The sequence below is a fragment of the Diplotaxodon limnothrissa genome, linkage group LG5, assembly GCF_057381915.1.
Source record: "Diplotaxodon limnothrissa isolate DT_005_m linkage group LG5, D_limnothrissa_male_GT1.1, whole genome shotgun sequence".
In the NCBI taxonomy this organism is placed as follows: Eukaryota; Metazoa; Chordata; class Actinopteri; order Cichliformes; family Cichlidae; genus Diplotaxodon; species Diplotaxodon limnothrissa.
In genome coordinates, this window is record NC_140600.1 from 16,766,598 (window position 1) to 16,791,282 (window position 24,685).

The 24,685-nt window shown below is 42.0% G+C and overlaps 1 protein-coding gene across 1 annotated transcript in view; it reads left to right on the forward strand.

The window, feature by feature from the left end:
- Nucleotides 1–23,555, forward strand: part of kif21b (kinesin family member 21B) — a 61,325-nt gene extending 37,770 nt beyond the window's left edge. The window contains exons 21-33 of the mRNA XM_085353173.1: nucleotides 722–887; nucleotides 1,302–1,362; nucleotides 1,510–1,567; nucleotides 2,006–2,250; nucleotides 2,915–2,983; nucleotides 3,104–3,214; nucleotides 10,755–10,891; nucleotides 11,175–11,355; nucleotides 11,606–11,770; nucleotides 12,419–12,536; nucleotides 12,639–12,809; nucleotides 19,467–19,666; nucleotides 22,894–23,555. Of these exons, the coding sequence (XP_085209299.1) occupies nucleotides 722–887; nucleotides 1,302–1,362; nucleotides 1,510–1,567; nucleotides 2,006–2,250; nucleotides 2,915–2,983; nucleotides 3,104–3,214; nucleotides 10,755–10,891; nucleotides 11,175–11,355; nucleotides 11,606–11,770; nucleotides 12,419–12,536; nucleotides 12,639–12,809; nucleotides 19,467–19,666; nucleotides 22,894–22,942 (1,731 nt within the window). The 3' untranslated portion in view covers nucleotides 22,943–23,555. The remainder of the gene's footprint in view (nucleotides 1–721; nucleotides 888–1,301; nucleotides 1,363–1,509; nucleotides 1,568–2,005; nucleotides 2,251–2,914; nucleotides 2,984–3,103; nucleotides 3,215–10,754; nucleotides 10,892–11,174; nucleotides 11,356–11,605; nucleotides 11,771–12,418; nucleotides 12,537–12,638; nucleotides 12,810–19,466; nucleotides 19,667–22,893) is intronic.
- The last annotated feature ends 1,130 nt before the right edge of the window (nucleotides 23,556–24,685 follow it).

Genomic DNA, 24,685 nt, shown 5'->3' on the forward strand with positions numbered 1-24,685 from the left:
TTTTACTGTTTTGCTTCCACCGCGATGCACAGCTCTCTCTCTCTCTCTCTCTCTGTACTTCAAGAACAGTTTCCCTTTCGTCATTATTCGCTTGCTTGTTACGCACAAGTCTACTGTTGTTTACAGCGCTGTCGGCCGCTGTTTTTTTTCCCTTTTACATTCTTCCGAAAAGAAAACCTCATTTCTGCTGTTCAATACTGAACAAATTTAAACTTTTTAAAATTATTCAAAATGCAAAACGCCGTGTCTGTAATAAAACCGCTGTAACTTCAGAGGTGATGTTCATATGTTGATTAATGGTTTTCTTTCGTTTTTGATGTACTGCAGAATATTTTTATAAAATCCCAGGCCAGGAAAACCTTCATGTTTTTCTGTGTTTTATCTTCAGCTACTTTGACACAAAGGCATCTGCTGTGATGCTCACACCTGTGATAAAGTCTTGCGTGTGTCAGCTTCCTTTTTATTGATACAAAAATATGTAAATGTACTGATCTGAATTATAATATTTCTGACTGTCAAAATTTCCCAGATTTAAATCGAATCGAATCGAATTAAATCGAATCGTGGATCGAATCGATTCGGGACCTTGTGAATCGGAATTGAATCGATTCTAGAAATCAGTGACGATACCCAGCCCTAATTGAGAGCCTATTAAAATAGTTCAGTGTTACAGTATTGTGTTGTTGTTGTTGTTTTTATATTTTCTTTGGTGTTCCTGCAGAGTTTGCAGGTGGCTCAGAAGGAGGCTCAAATCAGACTGCTCGAAGGCCAGCTGAGACAGACAGATGTGATTGGCTCGTCCCACAATCACATGATCCTCGATGCCCTAAGAGAAAAGGCTGAGTGCATCCCCGAGCTCCAGGCTCTCATCCACAACGTACAGCAGGGTAAGAGAGGACTCCTGTGCGTCATGTGGTGAGACAAAGGAGAAGGAAGACATAAAAAGTAGAGAAGCTGCACAGTTGCCCGCTTTTTCTTTGTTCTAGTTTCTTCTCACACATGAAAGTGCTGTGTTGCATCATAGGAGATGGACTGTGTTTAGCCCCATTGCTTCTTGGTAAAGCATAAAGAAAAATAAACAAGGTTTTCGATTCTTAGAAAAACCATATGTGGATTCAGTTTTAGTGTAGGAATACTACATATGCCTTGGGAATTGTGTCAAGAAGGGCATCTGTTGTAAAAATCATCCAGATCAAATATGCGTACCTACCCACTGTAGGGATCCTCGTGAATAAGGGGCGCAGAATGTGGCATTAGGGCATCCTGTGGCACCGTGAGACATAATGGTGTTTTTCTTCCAGAGAATGGTTATGCGAGCACAGATGAGGAGCCCTCTGAATTCAGCCAAGCCTCCGACAGCAGGTGAGCTGTCTTTCCTACACAACATCATACAGCGTATCTTTTAGGGCTCATACCCATTGCTCTGACCCATTTAAAAATTCGCACACACATCTATTTCAGTAAAGATTTCTGCACATGTTCACGTTTATCTTTCCTCTCTGCCTCCAGCGTGTCTCAGATGAAAGAATCGAACAGCCAAGATGACTTCAAAACAAAATTACAGCAGGTTTGTGCTGTTTCTTATAAGGTTTTTTTTAGTTCCTATGCACATGCCATAGTGCCATTCTTGTTTGTGACCATGAGGTGGCAGTAGAAGCAAACACTTCAAATGACTCCCAGAAGCTTAGAGGCATAAGGATTCCTCATTTGGCACGAATCCCTCTTATTAGTCTGCTAAAGTTTTGTTTTTCTCTTTCTTCTTGCTGACCTAGAATAATAACCTAGAATGACTTCTGCCGTGTTTGTTTTACTGCTCTTCTTCTATTTTCTTTGTGCTTTTCCCTGCTGAACGATGTTCTCGGGCTGTATATTTAATCTCCCTTTGCACCTTAATTACAATCATTGTTTTTCTCTTTATTTCATGCCCCAGTTTTTTCCCCCTATCCAAGCATCCTTCTTCTTCTGTGGTCCTCTGTAATAAAAGCGGTTCATATTTTTCATCCAGATGGAGCCCCGTCTCTCAGCTCAGATGAAGGCGGTGTCAGCAGAGTACCTCGGTCCAATCCTGGACCCCTCATCCGGCAGCAAACCGCAGCACATCACCAAGTCTCTGGCTTCACTGACGGACATCCAGGAGGACGGCCTGAGTCTTGCTCCAGGGAGCCTTGGGCTCAGCCTGGCATTAAGAGACACGTATCACAGGGACCGGGTATCCCGCACCATCAGCTTGCCTGTGAGGGGTCACACCTTGTAAGTCACTGGCAGATCATAGTGATAACTGAGATGAAGCCCTGACTTTTCTTTAAGTCTTATCAGGATGTGGAACCAATGAGAGGAATGATTGGCTCTAGTACTATCATCTTGTGTCAGATTGCGTTTACTCATTATCCACTATATATACATTGTGAGCATCTCTTTTAGCTTCTCGTGAATATTTTAGCCATTGTTTCCATCTTAAAAGTGACTACACTTCATGTAATATAAATCAGTGCACGCAGAATTCATATGATGAGGATATTTTGTTTCTAAATCTAATATTCATTTCTGTTTTTTGGTTTTTCAGCATCAATAACAAAAGTTTTCCTTTTTTCCTTTTGCAGTCATTTACTAAAATGTGTGAAATTTTGTGAATCCTGCACAAGTAAACATCTTCTGAAAATCAGAAAATAGAAAGCGGTTTATCAGGTATTATTCTGTTTCGTGGCAGCAAAAACAACTCAGGCGAATTGCCACGAGTCCTCAGTGATGTGTGTGATTTGATATTTGAAGAGATTAGGCTGCTAGAAATGCTTTTTAAACTGCATAAACCTTGCTGCTTATCGAGTCCCAACAGTTCACATAGATGTCTGTCATCCTTTCTGTGCACTCCCCTGAACGTTTGCTTAGTTTGCTTGCATTTGTCTGTGTGTGTCAGTCCCAGGCAGTCTCGGGGCTATGACACTTCCCCCCTAACCAGAAGGAAATCTTACGACCGTGCGTACAGGTACATGTAATGCTCATTTCGCTAGCAGATGGATCGCACTTTGTTCTAGCAGTTTATTTACACAGTGGGACTCTTTAACTTCCTCATCCTAAACTCCACCATCTTTCTGCCCCTTGTCAGGCCGACTGATGGCTACACTCCCCCCTCCTCCCCTCCTCTGAGGACCAGGAACGACCGCAACGTCTTCTCGAGGCTCACCAGCAACCAAACCCAAGGTTCTGCTCTGGACAAGTGAGTGCAGATCCATACGCACAAACGCCACCTGTGTCCATCAGTCGGTCACGCTTTGAAAGATTCCCATCCTTTTTTCTTTTCTTTTCTTCTTTTTTCCCTCTTCCATGTTTTACCTCAGTTTTTCTGCAGACAGGCTGAAGGTCAGGCCTTTTTGAAGGGAAAGTGGTTCTGTCAATAATTTAAATAAGCCTTTTAAGAATGTTTACTACTAGCTTGCCTTCATCTGAATCCCTTTCTTAGATAAATCCCTTTCTTCTGGCATTAATGTGAAACCCGCAGAAACAGATGGTGCAGGCAGTCTTGGAATCCAGGTGTCAAACCCAAACCGCAATCTATTCAAACCTGCGCGTAGCAGCGGTAACAATGAGGTGTAATTGCAGTAGGCTTCCAATTCGCATACAGAAATTACCAGGAGACAATGGCAAATCAGGAGAGGGGGGTGTGGGGGGGAGCTCAGATGGTAACACCCACTGCTCAAATGTGGTGTCAGGGCAGCAGTGGCTGGGAAGCAACCAGGATGTGGGATGATATGAAATCAGTTTTGAGGTGACGTGCTGTGCATGACAATGATCTTCATTCAGGAAAGAGAAATCCGCCTGACCAATCTTATATCATCCAATATAAACAGCCCTGTAATTAATCTTATCTTACAATACTGGGTTTGTTGAGGCTGTGCATGACAAAACTTAATTCAAATTTATGATAATTTCCAAGGATGGTGTCAGCCGTGATGTTGAGCGGTCCCATTCCTGATGTCATTTTTTTTAAAAGGTAAAAGAATTATAAAACTCCGCTCAGCGTGTATTTGTGTAATCGTACTACATCGGATTGAGGGAACATGTGGGCATGAGATGCATGTTGATGCAGAGTCGGGAAGGAGCAGGCGGTCTTGTTTCCTTCCTGCTTACAATCAATTCAAACTTTCTGCTCTGACAAATGTCAGCAGTTGATTTCAGCCTCTGCTCTAAAGTTGATTTCTAATCTGTGCTAATCCACAGCATTTCTCAGCTTTATTAACATCTAATTGGCAGCAAGGATGCTGTGTGAAACGAGTTAGGGTGTCGTGGCTGTGCGTGCGTGTGTGTGTGCTTTATGTGGGTTGCGTGTGTTGGAGCGTGTGGGTACTGATTATCCGGAGCAGGGGTAGGTAAATGAGATGGCTGTTGCCATGTTTCTGTGCAGCTGTAGGATTTTTCCAACTTGGAATGGGAGATGTTTTTGTTTAGGGTCTTAATAAGCTACCCAAAGCTTTGATTTCAGCACATCAGTAGATTGCTGATGTTGTAGTCACATAATTTAAGTTTGCTCAGTCAATACTGGAACTGAAAAAAAGGCTGAAAAAAGTTCCCATTTGATATGTTGTCAGGTATTCTGATTGTACTGTACACCTGTGCACACAGTTGCGGTTGAACACAAAAGGCAAATTGAGTGGGCTCATTGTTAAATCTAGTTTTGTTGTACTGCTTTGTGAAACGTAATCCAGGCATTGCTGAGATTATTGCAAACAATGCATCTGGAGCCAGTTTGTTGGCATTCCTTGTATAGACATTGTGTTGTATTTTCACATACAAGATTCCTGGGAAAAATCATTTGGACTGTGTCTGCAATAATCCTGTGTCATATCTAATACACAGTAATAGTTAGTGTTCTTTACTCTGTTTGGTTTAGACAAATGTGCTGCTCGAGTACTTTTGTAAAAAACTCTCTGAGGACTTTAACCAAACGTTCACAACTACGGTGACCTGCATGGTTAAATAAAGGTTACGCTGACTAGCCATACCATCTTGTTGCTCGGTGGTAGTCCAGCTTCGGCAGCACATCGTACGTACAGTGTTTAACAAATTTGTTAGACCCTCTGTCATCAAAACAAGAAAACCCAAATAAATCTTTTTAAAACGAAAAATTACCGAATGCACTGAACTGAGTTACTGTTTTTATATCCACATGGGATTTCTCTGGGAAATGAGTAATTAATCAAGCATGACGTTCAAGCACTAAAACTAATTATTCAGGAATGTAAGTAAACAACAGCAACTTTGCATCTTATTCACAAAATAATAATGCGCTTGTCTAGTTTTTCTGCTTTTTTAATATAAAACAATAAATCTGGAAAATTTTAGATAACAGCAATAATTATATTATGGTGGTATAATTTTCATTTTGATTAAAGAGCTTGAGCATACTGGTGGCTTAACCATTACAGAATCATAAAATATGATTTTGGTAAAAACCAGTACTGTTAATTTAGCATAAACTTTACAATTGATGGTGGTCTAATAAATGTGTTGAGCACTGGAGATCTTTTAGGCTTAAAATCAGCGGTTATATAAATCAATGAAAATGTTTTCTTTCTATAGCACTTTAATTCAATAGCTGTCGTTCATGAAACATTTTTTACTGTGTTTAGGTGTGATAGACAGGAATACTAGTTTTGATGGGAAAAATGTGTTTGGAAGTTATGTGTGTGTTTTGTTGCTTCTTGTTTAAAAGCAAGCAGTGGGTGCAACACTTAGCAAAGGTCTACTGTTTGAAATCTACATTTGATTGACATCACTCACACTTTCTCTGTCACTTAATTTCTCATCTCGGACACACATTTACAGCTTAATCCAGCAATATATACATAAAACAAACCCATTAAAATGTGAGATGTGATTTTGACTGGACTATATTGTGTTTCTCTTCTTTCACATTTGAGTAGACTGGTTGCCCAAGAGACTGGGATCAAGTGTTTGACACTGATTTGAAAGGCAAATGAGGACGAGGAATTTCAACCAAAGTTTCCTTGTCATGTCTTGGATAAAGAGGCTTTGAATCGAATTCACTTTACTTTTACATGCTCCATAATCAATAAATTTTAAAAGTATTTTAAAGGGAGTCAAATCGCTCTGTGCTAATAGCCACTACGGCTGGCAGTAAATGCCAAGAACGGGAAGAATTGCCATCACCTTTAAACACCGCTGTTCCCTCCGGACATATCCAGAACTTTCTGTTTTATTATTTCATGCTAAGAGTGAAAAGCCCGGGCCCTCTTAGTGAGAAACCAGAGGCTATAAAATATTTACAATATAATAACACTTTTATTGCATTGTTACACACATATTATTTCCCTTTAAGCGCTTTGGGAGGTGTGGGTGTGGCCTGGAAATTTGTTTCCCTTATTGTCTAGTCAACTGGATTTTCCCTTCTGTTAACTCTGTTTGCCATCCCTGATGCCTTTTCTGTACTAATTAGCTAAATGTGGCAGGAAAGAGTGGATTTAGGAGGACACACTGACATCATACTATAGTCATGCGTAGAGGACAGGACAACTGTAATCTTTGCGTATGACTATCCTGCCGTCAGTGCTTCCTCCTTGACTGTCTTTCGTTTTCTTTTAGGTTCTTTGTTCACACAGATACTTTCATATTTGGGGAAAGTCACTTACTTGCTTTCTTGGATCGCATTACGCGACAAAATTGCTACCTCTAGCATGTCACAGCCAGTAGCTGTTAGCCAGACTGCTAGCCATTGGAAACAGCTAGCTCACCGTCACCGCTAAGTCTCATTAATCTGGACATTACTATATATCTTGTTTGTTTAATTCATACAAAACATAATCTTATTAATCTCAAGTGTCTTGAGGTTTATTATTATTTGCAGTATTTTTTTGAGAGGTGCTTTAGAGGTGTTGGTAGACAAATGTTGCCCTTCAAGACTATGCTAAGCTATTAGCTGCTAGTAGTAATCGAACTGCGAGACTCGGAGAGGTATTAGTCTTTACATCCTGACACGTGGTGCGAAAGTGAATAATTTTTTCCCCAAACATGAAACAGTTTCTTTAAAGCTTTCTGTGCAGACACTGGTCAAACAGTAAAGCCTGTTCAGTGATTGTCTTTGTAAAACAGCACCTTTCATGGCGAACAACGCGATAATCGCAGAGCAAGCTTTACTGTTGACCAAGCTTTCCTGTCAGTTTGCTCATTGCTTTATATCTAAAATCCCTTCCACTAGTCACGCCTCTCCTTTTTAACCCTTTGCCAGTAACCCTTCTGTCTTTTCTTAGCGTGATTAACCCTTTCCTCTTCCCACCTTGCCCTCCCTCCCTCTCCCTTGCTCCTCTTCTGCCTCTAGGTCGGATGACAGCGACTCCTCGCTCTCAGAGGTGCTCAGGTAGAGGAACCGTATCTGTCTCTCTCTCACTCTCTGTTTTCCCATTTGCCTGTTGACTCACTCGGTGTCATCTCGTCTCCACCAGTCGTCAGCGCCTCACCTGGCCTCTTCATCTCCACCTTCATATTCCATCGGTTGTGCATGTTTTAACCGCAGACCACTTCTCTTGACCCACCCAGGCTTTTCCATCGCTGTGATCTTGCATTTGTGGTCACACAAGTGAACCACACCACTTTTTTTTCAGGCTGAAGAAACTGGTGGAAATTAAAGTAATTACTCCTCTTAATGGTCTCCATGGTCAGCCACTTGGTAAATTCAGTCTTGTTAAAGGACAGAGGATTGATAACATATGAGTTAAATGAATATTTGAACGTCTACTTAATAGACACTCATGCATGTCTATTAATTGCGTAGCTGGACTCTGCAGTCATTTAGCTACGTTTAAATATAAGAGTGAAAGCTGAAGCGTAGCAATTGCAATTCATGTTTTTACAGGGCTTTTTGTCCCTACCTAATTCTTAACCTAAGGAGCCCAGTTTGCCAGCTAACCAGAAGCTCTTTATACAGATCTAACACAGTATTTATAATAATTAAAAATAACTTCGATCAAACTTTAGATGTGTTTGTGCTGGTTTTGCGTATGACAGTATTCATTCTTTCTTAGACAAAACAAAGCACACCATTTTGAATTTTAACAGATTTAAGTAAGCAGTTGCTAGAAGTGGCTTCCTGTTTAGCTGCAAATCAAATAAGCATCCATCCATTTTCTTCAGCTTATCCAATTCAGGGTCAGGGGTGGGGTGGGGGGTGGGGTTGTTTGAGCCAATCCCAGCTGTCATGGGGTGAGTGGCGGAAAGACCACCAGTTCATCACAGGGCTAATACAGAGAGACAGGCAGTCATTTACACTCACATTCACACTTGTGGCCAGTTTAGTGTCACCAGTTAACCTAACCTCCTGCATGTCTTTGGAAGCTGGAGTACCTGGAGAGTCTCACACAGGTAGAAACTGCAAACGCCACACAGAAAGCTCTCTACTGGCTGGTGGATTCAAACCAAGGACCTTCTTGCCACCTTGTGTCCCAACAAAAAAACATATATCCCAAAACCTCAATTAATTTCATTAAGACAAACACATGGGCCTATATATAGTTTTTATCGGGCATCTGTATTCCTTTTAGTCACACACACAAATGGATGCTCCTCTCACCAGGACCCTTCTGTCTTTTTTTCTGTGCACTGCAGAGAGTCCCTCCCCTCTCGCATGTTTTCATTAGTGCTGGTCTCTTGGGTCTTGGCCCTGCAACATCCATTAGCAGCTCTTCCATGCTGCATAACACACTATAGCACACGATGATATCTTCCATGTATGCTGATAGAACTGAAACAATTTCTGCTATTTGGAGCATTGCAGTGCCATCAGAAATAGAGTGCTGCTCGTGCAGCGTGTGCCGTACGTCCTTTTTCGAGGAAAACGAGCGAGCCAAAGAGAGAGACCGAAGAAAATATCCAGACTAATCAACTAATGCTATATGCTTTGTTTTAATTTATTGTCAGGTCACCAAAGTAGCTCGGTTAAGCTAAGATTCTATTAAGAAAGGAAATAAATAGTGTTTCTGGTAATTACTTTAGATTAATTTCCATTTTAATCACAGAGAATGGAACATGAAGACTTTAATCAGGCAAAATAATGGGCTAAAATTAGTAAGGTTTATTTAACTAAAACCCCTTTAAAAATAAATTTATGAAACATACATATTTAATCCCTTCCTCTCTTCCCCATATATTAAACATGGATTGCTTTTCTTCTTCTTTGTAAACTCAAACCAGTCACCAGTTTTCTGACATCACCTTTTCAAAAGGAACTGAAGTTGAAGAGAAATGGGTGGGGCTGACTGTGTTTGCACCATAAAGCTGCTGTCACAGTCTGACTTTATATCTGTATTCCTAATCAGACTAATGCTGTCGTCTTGTCACACCTCACCGCTCACCCACATGTGTCACATAGCCCTTTTTCCTGGGCCCCAAAAGGGCATTGGCTCTGGCGTTGCAGAGAGTCAGTTCCCATCTAAGCGATGGAGAATGGACTCTGCATGTGGTGCTGCTGACGTCTCGGTGTGGTGGGGTTTATTTTTGAGTTCCGGGCTGCTGTGGAGTTGGTCTTCCAGGCTGTGGCTGCTGTCATCAATTATTTTGAGCTTCTTGTGTGCAGTTTCTTTTTTTTGTTTCTTTGGGGAGGTGAAATTTGGCAGACGTGCATGCGGCTTCTTTTTACTTGCTGATGAATGAGACTTTTGACTTTGGTTGGCGTTCTGAAACACCGTAACAGACATACCAAGTATGATTTGCGGTTTCACTTTTGATTTGACTTGTGTATTTATTTGTGTGTGTGTTGTCATGCTGGACATGAGCATCCGTGCTGTGAAACAGAAGATGAGCATGTTGTCACCCTTGACAAGTTTGAAGCACACCCTTCTGTATTTTGCTCACTCCGTGCAGAAACAAATCTGTCCTGAGTTTTGTGTGCATATTCTTTTCTCTCCTCACATCCTCCGGCTCCTCTTCAGTGTTTTGCGTCTTACTTCACCCTCTCTCTCTTTCTCACACACACACACACACACACACACACACACACACACACACACACACACACACACACACACACACACACACACACACACACACGTAAACGCACACTAACCACCACTTGTGAAGCCCATCGGGGACCAATTTTCCCACAGCTCTCCCTCTTCCTCTCACCCGCTCCCTGCTCTGTCTCACTCCGCTGACTGCTCTCCAGGCACTCTGGGACCCTGGCCTGTCAGTGCGACATAGATTGGGATGGTGAGGGGAAGCAGAGGTCCAAGCTAGAGAGACTGAGTGCACATAATATAGAGGAGACTGTGTGCACATAACTGTGTGTGTGCATGTGTGTGTGAGGGAAAGAGAAAGAGGAGTTGAATAAGAAAGCAGCTCTTACTGCTGTAGAGCCTTAATTGGGCTGCTCAACAACAAAAAGAAAAGAGGGAGGGGAAAGTGAGATGGAGCGGGCAGGCTACCTCCATCAGGAAAGTGTGTCTACTTGTTTAACTGATACGGTGTGGGCATAAATCTGTTTACAGACACATTTCGGGTGAGACATCTCACCTCTTAAAGTAGGCCATTAAGTTGTAGGATGAAGGCCCCTGCGCCTGAAGTGATGGAAACACAATTGTGTGCGTAGTTTATCCGGCGCTTTCAGTGAGCAATGTATGGGTTTGTATTGCTTCTGTATAGTCAACAAAAAATGCATGTTTGTGGTCAGCCTGTGCTTTGCAAACCTAAATCTTGCTGGTTGATTGATTTTGGAACCACTCTGACACTTTCTGTGTGCTTGTGAACCGTAGGGGTGTGATCAGTCCCATCGGAGGTGTGAAGGGGGGTCGAACTGCACCCCTGCAATGTGTTTCTGTAGCCGAGGGCCACTCAAAGCCAGTGCTGTGTGTGGACGCTACAGATGAGCTGCTCTTCACTGGATCTAAGGGTAAACACATCGCCAAAACAGCAGCGTTGGAGTGTTTCCTTTGAAATGCATTTTACAGAGCTTATCAGTTGAAATTGATTCCTCTCAAGCTATAAACCAATTAAACTGAAATTGTGCCATTCTAAGTAAACTGTTACTGTAGGATTTGAGCAAATGTTTCTGCGATGCTTCGTAATTTTGTTTAACAGAGTGAGAGGAGGAAGGGATTTTATTACAGTCTGACAAATAGTTGGACTGACTAGTGGACTGTTTGTAATGCATTTGACTTTCTCCCCTCTTTCAGATCGCACCTGCAAGATGTGGAACCTGGTAACAGGTCAGGAGATCGTCACCCTCAAAGGCCACCCAAACAATGTGGTGTCTGTCAAATACTGCCCCTCCTCCTGTCTGGTGTTCTCTGTGTCCACCTCCTACATCAAGGTGTGGGACATCCGCGACGCGGCCAAGTGCGTCCGGACGCTCACGTAAGTTTCATGCAGGGAACCCATCGGGTGGAAAAGTTTAGAGCTTTTTCCCGAATTACAGCCTTGCTTGGAGAGATTTAATGGAAGTGATTTTAAAAGGCCTTTTTTTTTTCTTTTTCTGCTCAGCGATGTGCCTCCAGTTGAAGAAATATGACAAGCTAAAGTAGAGGAAATGACAACTGCTGATTGCACTTACTTCTCTGATTCTTGTGTTTTTTTCCACCTTTCTTCTTCCTCTTCATCCCCACAGCTCCTCAGGGCAGGTGGTTTCAGGTGATGCGTGCGCCGGCACCACCACCCGCACGATTACCTTTGCTCAGGGCGAGTGTCAGATCAACCAGATAGCTCTCAACCCGTCAGGATCAGTGCTCTATGCTGCTGCTGGAAACACTGTTCGCATCTGGGACCTCAACAGGTACATTTGTTGATGATCTTATCCGTTAATACATTATTATATTCATTGATCTACTCATCAAGTTACTGCTTAAAGACTCTGTGAGTCATTCATGCGAGCTTCATCTATGCACTCTTTACTGCCCACTCTTTAAATTCATTTAGACATGGCTGTGGATGTATTCACTTATTGCATGTTAATAAGCCAGCGAGCTGATTAGCATTTGATAGAAGAGCTTCAAAAAGGCTGACAAGAGATTTAAAAAGACGGCAAAAAAAAAAGCAGTGCTGAGGATATGAAGCGTGATCACGAGCATGTTTTCTACCAGGAATCATTTCTGGGATCCTGTGGAAGCATCTCTCTCTCCTCAGTTTTTATGCTTCTAGAGGGAAATTATTAACAGATTGGACCAGACAGTTTACGCTGAGGGGCTCAGAACCATTTAATGATGCATAAGAACCCCCCAGAAATGAAAAATGAATGTATTAAACATTCCATTTCTGCCCATGGCTTTGCCGCGTCTCTGCAGCTTTACTTCACTTGTGAGAGAGAAACTGGAATTATTCAGCGACACCTCAAAGTTCGTTCAAATGATGAATTTCACAGACCTTTGTTTCACCTTGTTTTGGTTTCTGCTTGTTGTGTTTGTGTATTTCGGTTTGTGTGTAGGATGCAAGCGATGGGGAAGCTGACAGGTCACATCGGCTCTGTCATGTGTCTCACTGTGGGGCAGTCTCTGCTGGGCAAAGATCAAGTAATCACTGGCTCCAAAGATCATTATGTCAAGGTACAGCTTAAAACAAACCCCACTCATTCTTAATCTATCTGAATATCATTGTCTGTCACCTGATAAATCAAAGATACACACAAATGTTTCCTTTCCTGTCAGGTGTTTGACGTGGCAGAGGGAACTCTGGGAAACGTAGGTCCAGCTCATAACTTTGAGCCTCCACATTATGACGGCATCGAGTGTTTGGCTGTGCAGGGAGACGTGCTGTTCAGTGGATCGAGAGACAACGGCATCAAGAAATGGGAACTGGAGCAACAGGAGCTCACACAGGTGTGTGGATGCTTGCGTCTCTGTGTTACAGGAGGGGTCTGAGCAGACCTCTGTCACTATTCTGAGAACATAACCAACACTTGCTGTGGGTTATTAAAAAACAGGGCTTCATGTGGCAGATGTATTGATTCCCACACACTATGCGAGGTCAGTAGGTCTGAGTGAACAGGAAGAAGACTTATTTTATATTCAAGCGAGCGCAGAATTCGTACATCACATTTAAAGAATGCCTCCTTGACTGCGCATCATCGTAAAATCCTCATGAAATGTGGTACGAACCTGCCTGTGAGGCTTTTACTTCACGATGTCTTGACCGTTATTATCTGCAGGGCAAAGTCAATCTTTCTGCAAAGTGTAAGGAGTGCAGATGGAACGCGGCACAGTGCTCTGGTAGATAATTGCCCTCTGATCCTCTCTGTCAGCGGTGAAGGCAGTTTTAATGAATCGGTTCTCTGGCGAACAAGTGCAGATTAACAGGAAACAAATTAACAAGTCCATTATCCAAAATGTCACAAATTATTTTTCCTGTTACTTTGTTTAAAAGGAAATTATTCCAGTTGCTCATGCGGTTTAGTGTTAATTGTCATGTGGTCGAGTCCTGATGTTCATATGTGGTGCCAGTTAATAGAAAAATATTAATTCGGGGACCTTTTTTTTTTGTTTTGCATTTTGTGTCCCTGCTTTTGTTTTTGTTTTGTTTTTTGGAGCCAAAACAAACATCCTCTGGCCTTAACATCAGCACAGAAACTGTGCGCTGGGAGCTTCATAGTATGGGTTTCCATGGCTGAGCAGCTCCTGTAGGTGTGTAATAATATAGTGTAGGAGCATCTATCCATATTAATGCATAGTTTAACAACCGTCCTTAAATCCATGAAAAATGATGACAAAAAAGATACTTTAAAGGATGGCAAATATTTGGAAACAATCAATCTCAAACCTTTGAATTTCTTCTTGTCCTGTTACTTATTTTCTTATCTTCTTATCTTGTCCTGATTCTTATTTGTAGTCATATTATAAACATTTCTCAGAGAATACTTCCCTCGGAGCCGGAGTACCAACTGACATTTTCCTTATTGATCCTTGTAATTGCGACGTGTCTATCGAGACCGAAGCTCATACATCAGCTTCTGGAGGCGGACACACCGGCGACACAAACGAACATTTTCTGGCCCACTTTGGTAGAGACTGTGTCAACATTAGGGTGTAAGCTCACACGCATCACAGCCGCAGGTAACAAGGAGGAGAGTCAGTGTGTGCGTCTGTGTGCGTTTGGTTGTGTTTATATGCAATTGCTGATTTCTGCAGTGTCTCCTGTGTAGCCCCTGTTGCCTGCATACGTTAATAATGCATAATAATCCACCTCGTGGGTGGATGTGGCTCATTTACATGCATAGTAATTTGCATATGAAGCTGCACTTTCTAAAGTTTAGCAACAGTGCTGTTTAGCCTTTGTTTACCCAAATTGACAAAACAAAAACACAAGATATTTTTCCTTTCTGAATTAAATCGGCTCAGTCTTTGCTGTGGTCTGTGGCTTATGACCCTAACCTCATTTATGAAGCAGCCAACAGGATCCGTTTTACAGCCTTCCTAACTCAGTATTCTCTGTCTAATTATGTAATGGGATCAAACTGTGGCTCGGGGTATAATAGAATATATTACAGTAGAGTCTGAAACTGCACTTCCTTCAGGACTTCTGCTCTGAGCCTTGCTGCTCTGACCCCTCTGTTAAAATGCCGACGCTATAGAGTTTTTTCCTAGAGGGATATGTGAAGCAATTTGTTCATAATCACTATAAACTGTAGTTTAGCGATTCCCTCTGGCTTGATAAATAGCTTAATATACCTTCTGAAAAACAATTTCAAGCGTGCATGTTTTTTTTTATGACTTTATCGACCTGCTTATGCCGTGGATGTCGGAGAGAGCTGTTGCTCTCTGGAGGTGTCGGCCGGCATTAACGCTTACGGTGTGCATATGAAAAAAGTGAGTACATCCAATATAAATTGTTGGCTTTATTGACATATTTACATAGGGAAACACTGGATCCTCATTGAAACAAAGCCTACAGACAAAGCTGACACACTTAAAGATAAATGTGAGGAAGAAGATAACTTTTTCAATGTTTTATTCCACAAAGTTGTAAATGGGGGTAATATTATACTGTGAGATATTAAGTGTACCCTTGGCCTCAGAAGCTGGTACTGCAACCCGTTAGCAGTAATAACTTCTTGTAAATGTTTTGCATAACAGTCTAGCAATTTCTGACATTGACTGACTACTTCACCGTGCAAGTTCACTCAGCAGCAGCAGCATCTTTGTGGGTTTTCTTATATGTAAAGCCTGCTTTAAATCGAGCCTCTATAACATTTCAGTGGAATTCAAACCAGGGCTTGATTATGCTGTTGAAAGGGTAATTTCTGGTTCAAGCTACCTTCAGATGGCCTAACATTATCTCCAAGTACTCTTTATAAGATGCAGAATTTAAAGTTGAATTAATGGCGTCTTGTTCCCCAGCTTCTAAGGCTGAAAATGGAACCCAAACAGGTCTACGGTTATTGTGGTCAAACTGCTCTAACTTGATTTCTATGTTATTCCAAACACTTTTCTCTGTCTGTTCATTGGCAAACTGAGTTTTTCTCGAATGTGGTTTTTGGCATCAAAGGCACTTTCTTGCAAAGCCGCCCATCCATCCATTCATCCATTCGCTTCCGCTCATCCTTTCCAGGGTCGCGGGGGGCGCTGGAGTATATCCCAGCTGTCATAGGGCGAGAGGCGGGGTACACCCTGGACAGGTCGCCAGTCTGTCGCAGGGCTAACACACAGAGACACAGACAACCATTCGCACTCACATTCACTCACAGATTCACACCTATGGGCAATTTAGATTGACCAATTAACCTATCCCCGCAAAGCTGCCCATTCAAGTTTAATTTGTTGAATCTGATTATAGACACTGACTGTAACCTGGACTATTCTTTAACACCAACAAATGCAAGAGTTACCCGCAGATCCAGTGATAAAGGCTCAAGGTCACAATTGGCAGGGCCAGCAGTTCTGTACAGATGTTATTATTCCCTCAAAATCGACGTTATTTGCAGTGAGCTTTTTTTGGAGGTCTTTTTGAATTCTTTGACAGAGTCATGGACATCCACCTTTTTTGGAGGCCTGAGAAGGCCCTTTAGTACTTGGCATTGTGACACCACACACTTAAACAGCACAGCGATTACTAGGCCTTAAACCAGGTGTAGATAGCCTCCATTTGTCATTATGTAAAGAGATTGTAATCCTTGGTAGCCCTGAAACTTCAATGGTTTAAAAATGTATTTAAATTTTTGATGAAAGTACTTTCGTGCTTTTCCTTGAGTACCTAACCTTTATGTAAAGTAGCTTTTCAACAAAAATCAGCTGCTGGCTTGCAGGTATGTCAGTAAAGCCGTTCACACGTCCATGTGAGGACATATGGTCTCAGGAGGATATGAGAGATTTCTCTTTTTGCTTTCAAATTGCATTGCTCATGTGCAACTTCCATACAGGGAGTGCAGAATTATTAGGCAAGTTGTATTTTTGAGGAATAATTTTATTATTGAACAACAACCATGTTCTCAATGAACCCAAACACTCAAAAGCCTGCTATCCATGGATTCTGTCAGTGTTTTGATCTGTTCACCATCAACAGTGCGTGCAGCAGCAACCACAGCCTCCCAGACACTGTTCAGAGAGGTGTACTGTTTTCCCTCCTTGTAAATCTCACATTTGATGATGGACCACAGGTTCTCAATGGGGTTCAGATCAGGTGAACAAGGAGGCCATGTCATTAGTTTTTCTTCTTTTATACCCTTTCTTGCCAGCCACGCTGTGGAGTACTTGGACGCGTGTGATGGAGCATTGTCCTGCATGAAAATCATGTTTTTCTTGAAGGATGCAGACTTCTTCCTGTACCACTGCTTGAAGAAGGTGTCTTCCAGGAACTGGCAGTAGGACTGGGAGTTGAGCTTGACTCCATCCTCAACCCGAAAAGGCCCCACAAGCTCATCTTTGATGATACCAGCCCAAACCAGTACTCCACCTCCACCTTGCTGGCGTCTGAGTCGGACTGGAGCTCTCTGCCCTTTACCAATCCAGCCACGGGCCCATCCATCTGGCCCATCAAGACTCACTCTCATTTCATCAGTCCATAAAACCTTAGAAAAATCAGTCTTGAGATATTTCTTGGCCCAGTCTTGACGTTTCAGCTTGTGTGTCTTGTTCAGTGGTGGTCGTCTTTCAGCCTTTCTTACCTTGTCCATGTCTCTGAGTATTGCACACCTTGTGCTTTTGGGCACTCCAGTGATGTTGCAGCTCTGAAATATGGCCAAACTGGTGGCAAGTGGCATCTTGGCAGCTGCACGCTTGACTTTTCTCAGTTCATGGGCAGTTATTTTGCGCCTTGGTTTTTCCACACGCTTCTTGCGACCCTGTTGACTATTTTGAATGAAACGCTTGATTGTTCGATGATCACGCTTCAGAAGCTTTGCAATTTTGAGACTGCTGCATCCCTCTGCAAGATATCTCACTATTTTTGACTTTTCTGAGCCTGTCAAGTCCTTCTTTTGACCCATTTTGCCAAAGGAAAGGATGTTGCCTAATAATTATGCACACCTGATATAGGGTGTTGATGTCATTAGACCACACCCCTTCTCATTACAGAGAAGCACATCACCTAATATGCTTAATTGGTAGTAGGCTTTCGAGCCTATACAGCTTGGAGTAAGACAACATGCATGGAGAGGATGATGTGGACAAAATACTCATTGGCCTAATAATTCTGCACTCCCTGTACTGTTATTTTTTATTAAACTTTTCTGGCATTAAACACCTTTTTCAGATCGTCTGTTGCAGGTTTTAATTCAAGGTTGTGATACTGTGATCTTAAGTTTAGCTTTTTTTGTATCGATCATTAGCTGGAACCTGTAAAGTCCATTAATATTATAGAAAGAATAATAGAATGATTAAGCAGCTAGACATATTTATTAAAAACAGATGTTGCCAGAGTAGGATCCTTCCTATATTCAGCTGATTATTGTTAGTGTTACACTTTACACATCTGTGAGGGTCAGCTTGGATCCATTTGCGTTGACGTACTATAAATTTCACCATCAGAGGGTGAACACAAGGCTCCATGTGAAATTCCACGTCTGCTTTTATTTTTTTGTGACCTGGAGATACTATACTTGAGAAGGCTGTCTGAGTATAATCCTTATGTGTGAGCACCATGGGCGGGTGTTCAGGTTCTTTCTGTCCTCTGTTAACATCTTTGTCTGCTAGCAGGCAATGTAACCAAACACAGTTTTCATCCAACAGTTACTTTGTCTTGCTGTTTTAAACACACACCTATGTTTATTCAAAGCAATGTGAACTCTGCAGTAGATTATGTGGTACAGAGGAAATTATAGCTATTTGGATAATTTTCCTCCTAACATTGAAATCTCTCCCAGCTCGGACTATTGTTCAGTAGCAGTTTGTGATTTGCAGGTCTGCTGTAGCATAAATTAACCTTATTTTTAATGGTAAATTGCGTTCCTGCAGAGTAAGAAAAAGGGGAATAAGATATGTTCTGTTTTAAATTGTGCATCTTTTTCGACACATGCCAATCAGCCATATACATTTATAAGTAACTGCTAGTACAAATTAGAGAAGTAGAACAGACAAAAAAAAACCTCCACCAAAACGAACCTGATGGGAACAAAAGTAAGGAGTGACTTTAGAAGAGTGCGCTGTTGTTTTGATTAAAAGCATATCTGAAAAATGCACGAAAATAACATTAATGTCAGAAGCAAATAAAACAGGCAAAAGCAGATTAACATAATAAAAGTTATCCTCCTGTGCAGGTGTTCCACTCTTCAGAGCTAAATTAATCTGCAGCCCAGTAGGCTGAGATAAACAGAATAAAAAAGAAAAACAACAGCAAAGCCAAAGCTTAGGTAATAATAAAAGTTTAATAAAGTCCTGCACAAAATCCAAATAGCGTTTTTGAATATTTCACCTAATTTTAAGAAAAAATAATTTACAAGGTTTAATATCTCCCCTCTGCTAAGATATGGTTCATTATGTTCTTCATTTTTTCCCTTTATTTCATAAATAAATGCAATAAAAAAAACAAACAAGTGTCCATTTAGATGGTCTTTGTCACAATACAAAAATAAATTCTGGAGCGTGCTCTTGAAATGAATACAATTAATCTCATTCTGACAGTTTCTGCATTTTTGTAATGTCAGTGGGGTTATCTTAGCAAACATGAAACAGATATTCCACATTCAGCTCGTACATTGCGCTGCCTTTGTGAAATACTGAATGCGCAGACACACGAGCTAAGAATAACTACGTAATTGAGTCTAAATACAGTCTCTTATTGAGTCTCTCAACCATACATGTTCTTATATGTTGCCTAGCAACAATGCTGTACCCTTTTCCATTAAAAAAATAAATAAATCCTGTTTTACTGTTGATAATTTCTATCCATTAAACACCAAGCACTTAGCATACTTTATAGAACTTACTTTATAGAACACGGTGACCCAGATGTCTTACAAACATACCTGCTTTAAAACCACTGGATTCATTTTTAATGCAATCCCATCTTTCTTTAACTCCCAACATCTCTTTGCTTTGAATTCACAGCAAATCCCAAACGCCCACAAGGACTGGGTGTGTGCTCTTGCATATGTACCAGGAAGGCCCATGCTGCTGAGCGGCTGCCGCGGCGGCATGCTGAAAGTGTGGAACGTCGACAACTTCACTCCCATTGGAGAGATCAGAGGTCACGAGAGCCCCATTAATGCCATATGTACCAACTCAAGACAGATCTTTACTGCTTCCAGGTAAATTTCATTTAAAACTGTGCCCTGTCATAGTATTGTAACTCCATCAAAGTGTCTAAATACATTGATTAGACATAATGTTATGACCACCTGCCTAAAATTGTGTTGGTTCCCATTTTACTGCCAAAACAGCTCTGATCTGTCGAGGCACAAACTCCACTAGACCCCTGACGGTGTGTTGTGGTATCTGACACCAAGATGTTAGCCCCAGATCCTTTAAGTCCTGTAGGTTTGCCAGGTGGAGCCTTCATGGGTCGGACTTGTCTGTCTAGCACATCCTGCAGATGATTGATTGATTGATTGGATTGAGATCTGGGGAATTTTGGTGCCAGATGAACACTTCAAATTGGTTCTTGTGCTCCTCAAACCGTTGTTGAACAATTTTTACTTTGTGGCAGGGCGCGATATGCTCCTGGAAAGAGGCCACAGGGAATACTTTTTCTCATGTACCCATTGTTGGGGGTCAGACCTGACTGGTCTGCAGCTATGCAGCCCCATTTACAACAAAATGTGATGCAACATGTTATCTGACACCGTTCTATTTGAACCAGTATTAACTTTTGGCCATTAGAGTTACAGTAGCTCCTCACATATGTATATTTAAAGTTTGCATTATTCACTATAGCAATCTCACCCTGCTGTCTATAATAGTGCTCAGCATGTGCATTAGTTTTACCCTTTTGTAATGACCGTGATCTAAACTCACTACAAGGGTTGTTGACAGTAAGAGCAACTGAAGGGTGAGTCTATTAAAAGCATGGATGGGGTGTGGAGGTTGGGAACCAGGGAGCGTAGTGCTTACAATTGAGTTTTATAAACTAGTGGATACTAAAATGTTTGCCCTTTGCCAAAAATGTTTTTCTCAGTGAAATTCTAAATGATGCTGACTTTATCTCAGGCAGTAATCCGCAGGTATGTGTCAGCAGTGAGAAGGTCATACTCCATCCTATTTTTGGCCAGATTTATTCTGTTGAGCTCGCAGCGGCATCAGACAAAGATAATGCTTATTTACTTGTAAGTGTGTGATGCAGTGAGACATTTTGTGGTTTCCTCAGTCTGCTGGTTTTTATTTATTTTGTTCACTCCTCATTCAGCTGTTGGGCTTTCGCTTGAGATCGACTAACTTCCCTTCACTTCTTATCCTCGTCTTTAATCTCGCTGTTTCTCGGTCACCTTCTCTGCGGCTCATGTTTGGTCTCTCAAACCGCCTTCCTCCTCTCCTCCCTTGTTCTTCACCCCTTCCCTTCCTCCTGCCCCTCTGCTTTCCCCCGTTCTGTCAAACCCAGTGACTGCAGGGTGAAGCTGTGGAACTATGTGCCAGGCTTGACCCCGTGTCTTCCTCGACGGGTCCTGGCCATCAAGGGCCGAGCCACCAGCCTCCCATGATTGCCTGTTCTCTGCTCACCAATCCTTCCCTCCTCTGGTATCGTCTTAACTTACTTCCTCTTTCTTCTCCTTGCCTTTTTTCTTTTCCCTACTATGAATTTTCTTACGTGGGTGACACAAGTTTGTATCTCTTTGCTTTTCTCTTTTTTCTATTTATTTATTTTTTTGTTGGTGTTTTTGTTGTGCCGGTCTGTTTGGCTCAGTTTGTAATCTGTTCGTGGTTAATGGTTTGATTGCGGACCCCTTGTTCCACAAAGACAAACAGCTTCTTCTCGACTGGAAGCAGCTCACAGCTCTGTTCTGAATCTGTCATTTGTGTGTGTGTGTGTGTGTGTGTGCGTGCGTGCGTGCGTGCGTGCGTGTGTGTGTGTGTGTGCAGATGTATTCTGTCTGTGCGTGCTGGACTATTAAAAATGACTATTTTGACATTTAGTTACATAGTTGCTTCAGTGAGATTTGAAGATGTGAAAATCAATGCCACCGTATATTTGTTTAATCAATAATGGGCAGTATTTCTGCCGGTGTTCAGCAAACATGGCTGTCTTCAGGGTCCGTCCAGGCTGCGGGGGAGATTTTAAGATGAGAATTGTTTTATTTATTTAGATATAAGCTGCAACTGTGAGTGTATTCATAAAGAGGTAAAAGAGAACAAGGGAAATGGTATAGTTGTTCAACTTGAGACTTCCTTTGATGACAGCAAGCTGAGCCGAAGATGGTAAGATTTTCATTTAGCGTGAGCAGGATGGACAGGATTAGGCTGAGCAGTATGGAGATAGAGTTAGAGACTCAAGGCTGGTTTTGACATGTGCAGTGGAGGGATAGTGGATATATTGGACCAAGGATGCTGAATATAGAGTTGCCATGTTGGAGAAAAAGAGGAAGATTACAGAGGAGGTTCATGTATGTAGTTAAGGACGACATGGAGAGGGTTGAAGTGGCAGAAGAGGATGCTAGAGAAAAGGTGAGATGGCAGTAGACAATCTCCTGTGGCGGAGCAGTCAAAAGAAGAAGAAGAAGACCTTTAGTTATTGAGTTTATATCCCTTGCAGAAACCCTGCAATTAAGATAAGTTAACTAATTGGTGCTGGTTGGTGGTTTTTGGTGCCTTTGGGCTAAGCTGGGTTCTGGCTTTCTGGCTACAGATATTTAGTGCAGTCTTGTGACTGAAGACGTCCTATTTCATAGAAGTGTTTGAGAAAATCACCCTGAGGCTAAAGTGATCTCAGTCATCAGTGAACACTTCCATAATGATCCCTCAATCTATACCTGCATATTCCTTTTGTGAGCTACAACCTCAGAGTAGAAAATAAAAATAAAACAGGCTTTAGCTTGGAAAAAGCTCCATGTAGTGTAACTAAATTCATCCCATGATTCGCTAGATTATAGCAGCAGTAACTGTATGACTTTATCAGTCTTTTGCAACACTTTTATTCTTTTCTTTTTCAGCCTTTCTGTTGTAGATTTGCTGCGGTGCTTGAGGCCATCTGTCGCACACAGGGATGTCCACTCCTGGGAAGATTGGCGCTCTGTTAACACACCAGAAAACTGCCAAAGTTTCTGCTGTTGGATTTACTTGTTGCAGAGTTATGAACCTGCTCCTAAACTTTAGGTTGGAGAGGTGTTTTTACTATGACACCATGTGGAAGGGTCTTTAATGAAGTCTGTGTGTGTGTGTTCGAAGTGCTCTTTGAAGTTCGTGTCTTTGTGTTGTGTCTGATGTACAATGACTTGTTTTGAAAGCAGGAGTGCCTGATTGATGTTCTGTTATTTTCTCCCCTTTGTTGTGTTCGCCTTGATTTTCGACTGCTTATCATCCCACCTCTCTGTCTCTTCGTCTCCAGCGACAAGACGGTGAAGATCTGGCTGTCAAAGGTGTGGAGGAAGAGGTGAGAACCGGCGGGACGGCGGTTCCTTTGTCAGCCATTTTTCCACAACTTGAGCCACTGATCTGTGACCTGCTCGCTTCTACCACAGAAATGTGACACTGAAATCACAGTTTCCAAGGCGATCGGAGTGTCTTTTTTTGTCCTTCTTTGTCACAAGGCAACACGACAAAGCCGAGGTGAAATATGTAGTCAAAAGAAAAAGTCTTTGCCTTTCAGATTGTTTTTTACTGCCAATTTGAAAGTGCCATTCAAATGTGGTGCTACTTGGAAAAGATAAACAGCATCGTGCCTGGCTGTGTGTGTGCATCAGGCAAAAAGGGATTCTCTCCTGACATGAAAACTACTGCAACTTGGTGTCAAATAAATGAAAAAGTGTCCTTCTGTTCCTTCAAACAGTGAGCTGGACCTGCTCAGAGACATGTGTATTCATGCATCTGTTGTTTGAAAATTAAGACACAGCCTGAATTAAAAAAAAAAAAAAAAAACCCAAGAGGGACGCTAAAGAACTGAGACCTGTGTTCATCCATTCGGGAGCGTTGTGGCTGTTAGGACGCTGAACACAAGTGGACAATCATACTGTGTGTTCACAGCAGTGGATCAACAGACTATCTTGGAAATACCATCACTTAGTCTTCTGCTTTTGACTGTGTTTTCTCCCTTTACGATCAACTTCCTCTCACTATCTTAGTGGAACTTTATTGTTTTTCATTTTTGTAATATCTTGTGTTAATTTATTATTTTCCCTACCTCAGTTGTTTTGGACTTACAGTATGAGGTGGGAGTGAACATTTTTACGGGTCTCCGTGTACAAAAACACCTGGTGCTCCACATATTGAAGTCTTTTTTTCTTTAATGCTCTGAGTAGCTCCTGGTCTCTGTGTGGATTTGTCCTCTGTGGGCCTCGGGTTATCAGACTGTCTGGCTGCTGACCTTGCAAATAGGAAACACGTCCAGTAGCACAACCGAGGTAGCACTGGTCCTGGAGGACCCGAACAGACTTTATTATCTGCTCTGGGAAGTGCTAACTGCGGCAAAAATAAGAAACACCCCTGCAGATGCACACGACACAAACAGAAGACGCTCCTCACACGTTCTTGAGTGCCGCATCGAGGGCAGAGAGCCAGATCATTATCCAAACCAACCGTCAGTGTGTGTGGCTCATACCTGCCATTTATCCTCGACGCAAAGCATAATAGGAGCGCTACTCGTTTCCCCCGGCCTTTTTTCCTGCTCCACTCTGATCTTTGAGGTTAGTAAGAGTGTCAGACTGACCAGCCTTACTGAGGAGTCCACCTCTTTCCCAGCTACTTCTCCAGGAAGCCAATTTAATTAGAGGTCTCGCAGCTCTCACCAGCTTTTCAGGCAAGATTACTTGGGTGAAAGTAGGTCATAACTGAGAGGGATTTATTATTAACATCCCAATTTTCTTCCACCCACTATTTGCTGCTATACTTACAGACAGGAATAAACTTCCTATACCTGTGCACTGATGTACAAATCTGTTTATGTGGCAGATTATGTGTGTGGGCAGCACATACATATGCACAAACTGTGGACACACACAAATAGACAATTTCAGAGGATGTTTCGGTTATCCATCTTGCCTGATAGGTCCTGGCGTCCCTCACTGTGTTGATTTAGTGTCTCTTTAATGAAACGGATTCAGCACTGCCATGTTCCACTGAGACAAACGTACACGTCCATACATGTCGACGGGTGACAGCGACTCTTTAAAGTAATTTAAAAA